At 38.5% G+C, this 12,396-nt stretch overlaps 1 protein-coding gene across 2 annotated transcripts in view; it reads left to right on the top strand.

Moving 5' to 3' along the window:
* TAFA2 (TAFA chemokine like family member 2) overlaps window positions 1-12,396 on the top strand; it is a 207,903-nt gene that overhangs the window by 21,941 nt on the left and 173,566 nt on the right. For both annotated transcript variants that reach the window (XR_012633418.1, XM_074902979.1), the window contains exon 2: window positions 4,323-4,402. Coding sequence is in view for 1 of the 2 variants with exons in the window: in XM_074902979.1 (XP_074759080.1) it covers window positions 4,395-4,402 (8 nt within the window). In the remaining variant the exon portion in view is untranslated. The remainder of the gene's footprint in view (window positions 1-4,322; window positions 4,403-12,396) is intronic.

The raw sequence follows: 12,396 nt of genomic DNA on the forward strand, positions 1-12,396 counted from the left end.
TATAGTTGGACTTCAGAGCATATGGAGTAAGCATAGCCAGAATATTTATGACCTCCAGATCACTGCCCTTTCTTCACTCAACCCCCAGATTTACGTAAGACATTGTAGCCTTTTATTTTTGAACCAGGATCTGTCCTGGTGCATACTGCAATTACACAAGAAGGTTTTCTTCTGGAAACTCTGGAGGTAAGTTAGGCTGCTTTCCAGCAGCATAACTTCACAGAAGTTTTCACACAGATTATAACAAGATTGTAACTGTGAGAAGGGCACTGTTTGTTCAATGTGTAAGGGAGACTGAAGTTGGGCTTGGGAGATGGTATCACCTGCAAGACATGCTGAGAAGTCAAATAATAACATTGTCAAGGGGATGCAGCAAATTATGTCTCTGTCTCTGCCAGCTCTGATAAAAATATTTGACAGTATGTACTTGCTACACTTCCTTATTGCGAGAGAATTCTTGCTGCTTCAGCAAAAAGCAGGCTCAATTTGTACCAAACCAGGTGCTGAGACCTCTTTTAGAACACCTTGCCTGTGCCAGTGAGTGAGCAGAATTTCACATGGCAGTTCAGCCTCTGAGAAAGGCTGGGAAACTTACGCTGTAATGTCATGGGGAAACAGTGATGTCAGCAGAACCTTCTACCTTTTACAGCTCAGACTTCAAAACTATGCTTTCTGGTAACTTGTGCCGTTCTAAAAGACCTCAGACCTATGTTTGAGTCCCCAGGGTTGAAAACCTCCATCCAGAGCTTTCTAAATATTCTTGCAGAAGTGACAAGACTTTGAGATCTTTGTACAAGTACAAAGCTGGGACAAATTTTGTTTAGACCTGTATTTCATTTAAAATCAAAATTTTGTTTAAGATTTTGTAAAGTTAGCAAGAATCTTGACAAAGTTTCATATGACAGTCTTTCTCTGAGTACTTGCACTCTTCTGAGAAAAAAGTATCTTTGTAAATGGACGATAGACCCAACAGCATGGTATAGTAGTGGCTATGATTTTTTTGATGAGCACATAGTTTTGATGGGCACTTTGAGTATCTTACCCAGCATTCATAGAAAGCATCTGGGTGGAGGAATGATCTATATTCAGGGCTTCTTATAAGATCTTGTTTCCCCTGTGTAAAGAGTATTTTTCAAATAGAGAAATTCTTGAGAGTATTTTTCAAATAGAAAAAAGACAATGAGTGAAAATTGCCCATGCTAGGTAGGAGCCAGATTCTTCTTGTGGTGTAAATTGACTGAGATTCCCAGTGAAAGTTAAAACTGAAAAAAATTTAACTACCAGCAGAGAGTATTAACTCTACTTCATTTTCATGCTTTTGGAATTTGTCATTATTCTGGTAGGGAACTTTTCCTTTAAGTGTTCCTCCAAAGTCAGAAATCTGTTTTGGACTTCAGCATGAGCTTTTTGAGAGAACAGGTGTGGTGACTAAGGTGGCCTTTTGGTTGCGGAAGGTACTTAGGTTCAGGTTCACTTTACGTGAGCATTCTGGAATGGGAGACTGCTTGCATTAAATTGTCAAAAAAGCATTGTGGAAGGACTTCTTCATTCCCTGGTTAGTTCCTTGCCATCTGTCTGCAATGTTGTGACCATTTCTAGTTAATTATTCCTTCAGGGTCACAACAGATCCTGTACCTTCCAAGATGATACCCTGTGGAGGTTATGGTTTTCTTCAGGCACTTAGCAGGGCATGTTCTCTTAGCTGGAGATCTCATTCAAACTTCAGTAATTGGAAATTATGTCACAACTCCTAGGTATTAGTCTCATATGCTTAGCAATGTGGATTGTAGGGAATATATTACAGCATGCTTCCAAGATGGATTAGGCTTTTTTTTTTGTGTTTATCATAACAGGTTTTGTGTTATGAATCATAGTGGTGCTATTTATCTTTGTTTACTTGAGTTTTCATCTTAACTACCTGAGAAACCAGTAAGACAACAAGTGCAACAGATTGCAATCATTCAGTGCAAATAAGGTGATGCTGTAACCTACCGGTTCTTCACATAACAAAACAGAAAACAAGAATATTAATTACAAAGATGGAACCTTAGGGTCTTTTGGGAAGAACCCTGAAATGTTCTTGATCTCAAGATGAATATGACAGGCAAGTGGCACATATAATTCATAGTGTTTGGAGGGATCAAGCTTTGTAGTAGATCAGCTGCCTTCCATGCAGGACTTATCAAACAGAGATGAGGAAATCTTGAAGTGCCCCAGGTTGGACAGAGTGCTGAAAGATAATGAAAGAAATCCCAGTCAGTGCAGGAAGGAGGAGAAAGGAGAGGAGAGTCAGGCTAGGCCTTGCAGAGAGGTGGAGGGTGTTCTTTGGATAGTTTGTGGCTGAGGTGCAGAACTGCTTGCTGCAGGATGTTGTGGACTCTAAAAGTTTACATGGCTTCAGAAATAGTCACTTCCATGGAGAAAACATCACGAAATTCTTGTTAAAACCAGTAATTCCCTCTCTGCCTGAGGAATTAGTTAATTGCGATGCAAATTGCTAGAGGTTGGGAACATGTTCTGGGGAAATTATTGCTGCATGTTTACCCTGTTAAAAGCTCTATATAAACTTCTTACAAGGCTTCTGCTGTTGACAACTGTTAGAAACATTTCACTGGCAGAGATCTGCTTTCAGTCTGACCATGTACAGTTGCTCTCATGAGCAGCCAGACTGGGTTTTAAGAGGGAGAAATCTGTGAAGAGTAGATTGCCCTCTAGTAAGGGGAAGGACTGTCTCATGCCATCTTTCTGTGGATTACGAAGTAAAGTAGAAGTCCTCAGAAAAAGATATGAATTGTTGTGATGGTTTGACTTTGGCTAAATGCCAGGTATCCACCAAGTCACTCTATCACTTTCCCCCCCCCCCCCCCCCCCTTTTTCCCCTTGTTTTCTCAACAGGGCAAAGAAGATAAACTAACTCTTGTGGGTGAAACAAAAGCAGTTTTAATATAAGCAAAGTGAAGCAAAGGTCCGCGCGTGGAAGCAAAAGCAAACAGATTTATTCTCCCCTTCCCGTGGACAGGCGATGTCGGGCCTTCTTAGGATCAGGGCTCCCATACGCGTAGTGGTTGCCTCGGAGGACCAAGGGTGACCCCACCCCTTCCTCCTTTCTCCCGGCTTTATACTGAGCAGACGTCACATGGTCTGGAATATCCCTTTGGTCAGTTCGGGTCAGCTGTCCTGGCTGTGTCCCCTCCCAAGATCTTGCCCACCCCATCCCACTGCGGGGGAAATGTTGGAAAGAGCCTTGGTGCTGTGTAAGCGCTGCTCAGCAGTAGCCACAACACCAGGGCGCTATCAACACCGTGCCAGCTCCCAACATGAAACACAGCACCGTGAGGGCTGCTATAGGGGAAAACCAATTCCAGCTCAGCCAGACCCAGTACAATTGTGAATGATGCATTTTCTTGACGAGACAGTGGCAAAACACCTTTAGCTTTTTACCTGGTGAGGATGACTCCTGGTATAGTTACAGGTCGCTTGAATCAAATTCACTTCCCATAACATCTCAGTCCAAGACTTGACTCTGTAGGAACTGTCTGGTTGGAGGACCTATGAACTTGCTATTTGAGAGAATTAAAAAAAAATAATTCTTTTGTTTCTCTGATTAAGTGTGAATGTGAGGAATGATATGGTGGCCACACATGAATTTGCCACCAACTAGGATAGTTATACCCCCTCATTGATGTTTCACTTGTTGATTTTCTCTAGTAATAGAAGCTAATTTTCAATTATTTTAAAAGAACCATGCCAGGTATTTCTTTTAATGAAGGATTTTAAACACAATTTAAGATGCCCATTTAAACTGACAAACCCTTCCTGTTTCTTCACTGTAAATGTGATTTACATTATTTACAATTTCTTCAAGACTTCATATTGATCTCTTTTTCAAGGTTCCTTAACTGAGGTCAAAACAAAACTCAAGTCAGAAAGTATCAGTGACAATGCTGGAAAAACCTCCCACTCTAGACAGAGGTCTCACCTGAGAAATACAAGGCAGAAACTGATTTTTTAACAGAATGTTTAGGTTAATAAAAGGTTATCGGTCTCAAAAAAGGTCTCACAAGCTTACATTTAAGTTTCTGTTGTGCTCAATCAAAAGTAGATGGCATAAACTTTTCAAAATGTTTGCTCTAGGTGAGTGGACTTTTAAATTTTGGTTTAAGTTCTACTTTTTTTTTTTTTTTTAAGAAGCTCTTTTTATGTGTTGCATATAGTTTGTCTAAATACAGAGCTGAGATTGCATTATATCTAATGAGACTGAAAAGTAAGCAGTCTTGAAATACTTGAAATGTATGCTTGAGATTTTTATTTCTCTGTCTCAGATTTAGCCATGCAACTCTTACAGAAGTCTCCCAATGGACTTTGGAAATTAATACCACAAGAGTGACCAGAGCATGCAGATGTACGTATATGCCTTTCTTATTTATGCATACCATGACAATATTACTGGAGTGGAATGGCTTTTTCTCACCTCAACCTGCTGATTGTGAGTTGCTTTCAGAGCTACATTAGGCTGAGATTTTTCTCCAGTCTTTTATTGTTTTCTGTCATGGTCTGGTTTGTCAAACATAAGATTACCAGTGAGGTTCCTCTATAGATGTCATCACAAGAGTGCTACTTACATGGGGCATTTTGCTAATCTTTTATGAGTCATTACACTTGTTTTGACTTTCTGTATAATCATTGCAGAAGAGATAAATACTGTTGAGTATAATGTTTGCCTCACCTCTTCTACAGCCTTTACAAGCATTCCTTCAAAAAGGGAATGATAGAAAGGATCAGTGAACAACAGTATGAAATAATGTAGCATCGACATTTGGAGAGTGTAATTTACACAGTGTAACCTTTTTCATATCCTGAAATACATTTTCACCTGATTTACAGGTTCGTTGATGTTGTAAGGAGAGGCTGAAATGTGAAATGGGATGCAATCTGAGAAACAGATTTGATTTGGGATAAAAAGAGATTTTTGAAAACATAAAAATGTTCTTAGTTTTTAAGGCAAATATCCACGTATTTATTTTCAGTAATGCACATACTGTTCTAATGTTATCAAATGAAATTACTTGATTTTTGATTTTGAAATGACATTTTTCTTTTGAAGTGACCTGAATTATGAAATGATTGAATAACATGACACAAAAACTATAAAAAATCCCCTTTTGAGTCAGGTGAAACTTATGAGTTTAAATAGAATTTTTGTAGTTCTTTTTTGTTTGCTGAACAGAAAACTTTTTTGTTTTATTTTATTTTTTTTTTCCTCTTTATTTTATTATACAGCTGCAAACTCCAGTGTTTATACAGAACTACTGAAGGATGCTATCTGATCCATTATGTGGGGCATGGCCATTATATCTTATTTTATGCAAATACAATGGGATTCTTGTTCCATATATGTGAAAATCACATGCCATTCTTTTTTTGTACTTGTAGGTAGTGATGCAGTTGCTTGGGAACTAGCTTATATACCCTGGTGTTACTTTCTAAACGAGTTCTCTGGTTCTGATTACTAGCAATCTTTTCTGACATCTGCTACTTTATTTTTGGAGGAGGAGAGGTCAGAAGCATCTCTTCCTTCCCCAAGAACTGTGCTGCACGGTGAAAAGGAGAGATTTGGGGGAACTTCTCTCGCTCTTCCTTGTCATTCACTCTGTAGATGGACTTGTAATATGTAATACCTTGCAGTGCACGGTACAGTGTTTCCATCAATGTCCCATTCAACAGTTATTAAAAATAAATATGTAAGTCATGGCACTGTACCACGTTGCACACCTATGATTAGTTAGTTAATCGTCTTACCTCCTAAATTCTTCAAAGTAAAGTTTCTCATACAATAAGTATGATATGAATAATTTCAACCCTACTATACAGTTTTCTATTAAAAGTACTGGTAATTCAAAGAAGCGCGTTACCAAACCATCAAGTTACTTTGTAGAATCTGGATTTTTTTAAACATTATTTCAGATTAAGACGAGTTCCGCAAATCTTACGAACAATAATTTTACATACTGGAATTTTTATCTGTGATCAAGAATAGATGCTATGGGATTTCACAAGAAACAGCACCACTGTAGAAGAATTGCTTTCTGAGATCTCTCATTTAATCAGTTTTTAATCCATTTAAGATGTGATAAATTGATTTTGCGTAATGCATTTTCATTAGTATGTCAGGCAGTGCTGTGTTGAAGGCCTCGTAGATGTCTAACTATGCTTTATCAACTGAATTTTAAAATATCTAGCTTCTGAGGATATATTTCTAATCTATAAGAAATTTAATTCAGAGTTATTTAATGAGATTGAATCTAATAAAATCTACTTTCTGACTGAGGACTTGATCAAATATCTCAAAATCACTTCTGAGCAGACATACCTTACCATGGCAGCTTATGGGTCCTGTATACCAAAGTAGTAGAAAGACTACGGACCTTTTACTTTTATTTGTTCATTGCTTCAGCCTAACTCACTCCACCTTAGTATGAAATAGCATCATGTACTGAAAAACTGTTATTATTTTTGGTGAATGGCACGCTAATTTTAAACATGTTTGTAGGCGGGAGTATTTCATATGGTGTGCATTGGCTAACCTGTATTGCCTGTTCCTGTCATCTGCCTGTTTTAGCAAGTGTCTCACCTAAGATTGCTTCAAGCCTGGAAGATTTTATGACAGACTCCTAAATAAAATAGGATGTTGACATTCCCTGGCTTTAGACTGAGCTACTGCTAATTATGGATTGCTCTTCTTGTATTCTGTTTACAGAGAAAATGATCGGGGAACGCTTACAAATTATGCCTATTTTATAAGCGTACAAGTCACATAAATGCTTAGAGCTTCACGTGCAATTATTTTCAAACATGCGCACGAGTGTGTTTGTGAACAGATTTAGAAAAGGCTTCCACCTGGATACTTGTATTTACTGAATGACAGACTGAGATGCCTCTGTAGAGGGGGGGAAAAGCAGATATATTCCTCTGCAAATTATTCGAGCTGACAGAAGAATCACTGAAGAGACAAAACCTGTCACATCTTATATGAATTTAAACTGATATCTGTCTGACCCATCTGCACCCATATCTGTATTAAATGATTCATAATACTTATAGACATTCTGTTTTTAACTAATCTGTCTTCAAAGCTTTCTGGTTCCTTGTTCTCTAAACTTTAGAATTTCTCTGAATTTTCCTGACATAATCCTAGACATTTTGAAGAGTATAAAACTGTTGATTACAGAAGATGTATTCAACTGCTCCTTTTGTCTACCTTCATACTGAGGCATTGCCGCCAAAACCTGAAGAAATATGTTTGTAGTTCAGTACAATAGATGAAAACTATCTGCAGACTAATGTTTTTCAATGATAGCTTCGATATTGTTGTGTCAGCATTGCTATTCTAGCATGAAAGATAATCTCATCCTTCCTGAAGCTTCTGACATATTAATAAAAGCAAACCAAGAGAAAGGAAAAAAATTATTTACTCTTCAGAAGGCTCTCTATATCTTATAAGTTCTGTTTAATTTATGGGACAATTTACAAATATAATATGCACCTATATACACCAGTCAAATAGTTTTCAAATAGTAGCCTGTACAATTTGTTTAAATAGATCTTCATAGTGTATGTTCTGTCACTAATGTAACCTGATTATAGTTTTCCATGGGGGGCACAATTATTGTTAAAAACTCTTAACATGTGAAGTTGCATTTTGTTACTTAAGATACGTGCTTAAGATTATTATTTTTATCTGTCAGGTTGTTTTTTTGCTTTTCTCTCTCCTTAGTTTTGCTGGTTTAAAATGTGGATTTGCTGCATAATCTTCTGTTTCACAAGAGTGTGGAAAGCAATTAAGAATACTTTTGGAATGGTTTGGCTCACAAAAGCCTTCCCCTGAGATAATTTCAACATGCTGAAAGCAAACTCTGATTCTTGGCAGCAGAAAGAATTGAACCTTTTAAAAAGCAGGCTCCCAGTAAGCACAATTAAGTTATTCGACCAAGCGAAGGTTGAATTTAGCCTCTCAAATAAACAGCTCTGCCAGCTGCATCAGTACTGTGCTGGTCCCAAATTCCCACTTCTTTGATCTGGCATGGCAAATTCATGAAGAGGAAAAGGCGAGATTCTGCGTTTATTTTATAGTCTGTCAGATGGAGTATAGACTGAGGCCAAACTCCTCAGTTCCCTGTAACGTCAGGGGAACTCGTACGGAGATCACAGGGAGAATAAAGCATTTGTCCCTAAGTTTATTTGTAAGTGACAACTTGGACTCTCTGCTTCTTACCAGGCCAGTCCTCTTCCTGCCTTTTGCTTTCTTTTCTCCATCTTTCTCTCCTTTATTCTGTGCTGAGATTCCCACTTTACACACCTCTGGTGGTGTTTCTGCATCCTTTTGCCAGATTAGCTCATGTGAAAGTATTGCACATGAGGGAGCAGTAAGCACTGGGATGGTCCCTGTCACTGAGTCATGGTGTCAGGCTGTTCACAGACTCAGGAAGGCCAAGCTGACATCGTGTACGTGGTTCTGCTTGCGTTTGGCTCTTTATTATATGGTCAGAGGGACAGGAACGTGAGTGATGATGTCCCTCAATGTACCCTGCAGCACCAAAAACAGGCAGAGGAGGATGCACTGCTGCGTTGAACTATCCTGTTCTGAATTTTACAGCCTCTAATAATACTGTGATCATCTGATATATCAATCTTTAAGATATTAGTAGAAAAAGAATAGCTATGAACAAGCAGTTTGTGCACTTAGTATTTCTCCTAATGCTGAATTCTCACTAAATAATTCTCACTATTTAACAATGTTAAATCCTCACACATAGTATTATATAGCCAGATACGAAAAAGAATTAAGGAATGCTGAGGACTGCAAGGTTGCGAAGGTGTAGGAGAGAGTCTTGGTTCTTCCTTGGTTCCTTTCCTCCTCAGTGAGCAGCACTCATCATGGACAAAGAAACTATATTTTAAATTAGAGAATTTTCAGCTAAACTAGGAGAAGGAGAGATAGAAACTAGCTAAGAACATGAAGAAACCAAATTTTTATTTTAAAATATAATCTTAATAACATTTAGTTATTTTTGTTATTTTGCGATTTTGTCCATGCCTGTTTTCCAGTAAACATGCTCATTTTTTGTAGGTGCTATGTAATAGTAAAGCTAGGTCTGAGTGAACTGTACAACAAAGCTTTCCACAGAGGAGGGTGTGGCAGATCTAAGCTCCTGCATACTGGGACACATTTATACGTGCCCTGTTCCTAAAACAGTATTTGAGAAGAAGAAAAATTCAGTGGAGTATACCTCTATAAAAGTTACACAGAACCACTATGAGACAACATGTCAGTGCAGCAGAGAACAAATTGTCACTTGACTACTTCAGAAATCCAAACCTCATGACTAAATTTAAAAATTTACTATTTTTCCTTGACTCCAGAAAGCTATCTTCGTCCTCCCACAGCTTTTCCCACAGTCAATAAGGACCATAGGGCACATCCAGAGGGCAGTTCAGAGCATCCACATTAGGCACTTTGAGCCATCCTGCAGATCATTTGTATTTTATCCTCATCAGTCTTCAGAAATAAATTTTTTCATTAAAGGGGGCTGCTGAGGATGGCTTAAGTTTTGAAGAGGATTTTCTGTGTCAGTTTCGTGCCACTCTAAAATAGTGATCACATCTCTTTCTGTAAGGGAATGCTCCACATTTCATTTGTCTTTTTGGGCATGTAAGAGGAAACCTGAACCAGTCAAACTTCTGCAGAGCAACACTAAACAGTGTAACTGTGGATTGAGTCTTTTTCTGTAATTCTACTTGAGAATCAACCTAAAAAAACCTTGTCTTTGCTTGAGCTTTGTGGTTAAGGTTTTTAAAAATGCATCAAATTGAAATTTCTCCCTTTGTATTGTACCAAGTTGCACACAGAAAATAGAAGTTATGGTGACAGCTTCATATTATAGATCTTTCTTGTTAGAGCTTGTTACTACTCCAGGCCTCTGATTTTTTTGCACTTGCTACCTAGATATGGAAACACAAGGATAAAAATTTTGGATTTTTTTTTTTTTTGTAATTATGTAAAAAGCAGAATTTTGCCACATATAGGCATCTGTAAGTTTTATTTCAAGTATTCAGTGAATTTTTTGTGCAGGACAGAATAGAGTAGCAGGCCATCCTCTTCTGATGGGACATGGAAATTCATATTTAGTGGCCTTAACAGACCCACTGGTATTTCCATTTGATTTCTGTAGCCTATAAACAGAAGCTGACCTCTTCCCCTGTTCATCTTCATGGCAGTGTGTTTCTTGCACTCTGAATTGCTGAAATGACTGTTACAGGGATGCTTCAAGGGCACGTGGTAGAACTGGGGAGAGAAATCAGATCCTTTTTCACTAAGGTCAAGGATTAGGTGAGAGTTTCGGAGAAGAAAGAACCAAGGTAGAAGATCCCTCAGATCCTATGATGAGATTAATGGACCTCAGCAACAAATTAAGAAGGATTTAGAACAATATTGTGAATAATCACTCTATCATAGGGGAGCTCTCAATGGGAGCATCAGAGCAGTCCTGTGTACTTGATCTGAAGTATCAACAGCTTACATCTATGTATCACCCATCCAGGAACATGAGGGGATTTCACATTTAAAGAGTGTACAGCTACGAGGGAAATGCAAGATGAGTTTTGAACTGTATTTCCAGAATACATATGGTCCACATAAAAATACTGCAAATTGGATTATGTATGTACTTAAATATTTTGTGTCCGAATATCATTTTATTCCATGTATTTGTCATGGGGATAAGTATTACACAGAGAGAAATGTCTGAGGTTTATTGGCTTAGACAGGAGGATGCAAAAGTAACAGAGCACATATGCTGTAATATTGAGTTGAACATTATAATTTTTACCTGGCTGAATTTATTTCTAGGTTGTGAGCATGATGGTGATTGTGGCCTAATATCTATTAAAAAGTCAGAATGCTCCAGATAGTGGGAAGAAGATTTGTAATTTCCAGAATGAGTGAAAAATTGTTTTTCAGGAATTAGTGAAGATTGCCATAAAGCTTACTGTAGTTTATGTAGAAGTAGTTTCTTATTTGCACATATATAAAATGTGCAGTGAGGCATATAATTCTAACATGCGTTCCAAGAATTCTTGGAATTTTTTCGTTGCTAGTAAATGTCATGGAACAGAACAAACGTGCACCTTGGTAATGCAAATGTTCATGTGCGTTCTTCCTCTTTTTTTATTTGAGTAAATAAGAGTTGGTTGAAAAAGGCATCAGTTTCTTTGTGGTCAGTGAATCCTCAAACTGTGAAATGTCCAGATGTTTTTGAGGGTTATCATTACTGCACAGCTGAAAGGGGAGTAATCCATTATCTGCATGACTGTTTTCAAAATAGCAATAAAACTTCATTAGGAATATTTGGCAATGGACAAAATGCCACAATGAGAGTATTTGAACACTGACAGTGTATCCTATTTGTATTTATTAATGCTAATTTTAACATGGATAGTTATCACTGCTTTCAGACTAATGGAGGTTATTTGCTTCTAGTTATTTAACCAGCTTATATTTTGTATCCTATAGGAAGATATGAGGGAGATAGGTTATCACTTAGTCTTAGGACCACTGGATCACAGGGTAATTCAGGGGAAGTGGCCTCAGGAGTCCACTCCTGCTCAAAGCAGGGTCAGGTCTGAAGTCAGACTGAGTTGTGCAGAGATTTATCCAGACTTGTCTTGAAAACATTCAAGAGGAGAGACAGCACAACCTCTCTGGGCAACCTGCTTCATTGCCTGACTGCCCTCAGGGTGAAATTTTTTTCCTTAAATACATTCTGAACCTTTCATTTCAGGTTATGCCCATTGTCTCTTGTCCTCATGCCATGAAGAGCTTGGTTACGTCTTCTTGTTAACCACAATGTAGGCACTGGCGGGCTGCTGTTAGGTACCCCCAAAACTTTTTTAGGCTAAGCAAGCCCTGGTCCCTCAGCCTGTCCTTGTAGGGTGTGTTGGTTTAAGCCCTGCCGGGACCGGAGAGCACGTTGCTGTTGCCCCTCCCCCACCCTCAGCCGGTCGGGCTGGCAGTGAGGCACAAACCCCGGGTTAAAATAAGAAGAAATTTCATACAACAGTGTGATAAACAATCTGAACAACAACAGTAGCAATGATAACAACAATAAACAGCAATAGCAGTGAACAAGACAAAAGATATACAGAGAAATACCGCAAATGGTCACGGAACAGCTTCCCGCCACCAAGCCCACCAAAGAGAAAGTAAAAAAAAGCTTCCACCTGGACCTGATGTCAGCATGGTATGAATAACCCGGCTGGAGATCCCTTCACCCTCTCTCTCTGCTGGGGAAACTTAACCCTTTCCTAGCTGAACCAGGACATAGGGCAAGTGCTCCAGCC

The sequence above is a fragment of the Athene noctua genome, chromosome 3 (genome assembly GCF_965140245.1).
Source record: "Athene noctua chromosome 3, bAthNoc1.hap1.1, whole genome shotgun sequence".
NCBI classification, from domain to species: domain Eukaryota; kingdom Metazoa; phylum Chordata; class Aves; order Strigiformes; family Strigidae; genus Athene; species Athene noctua.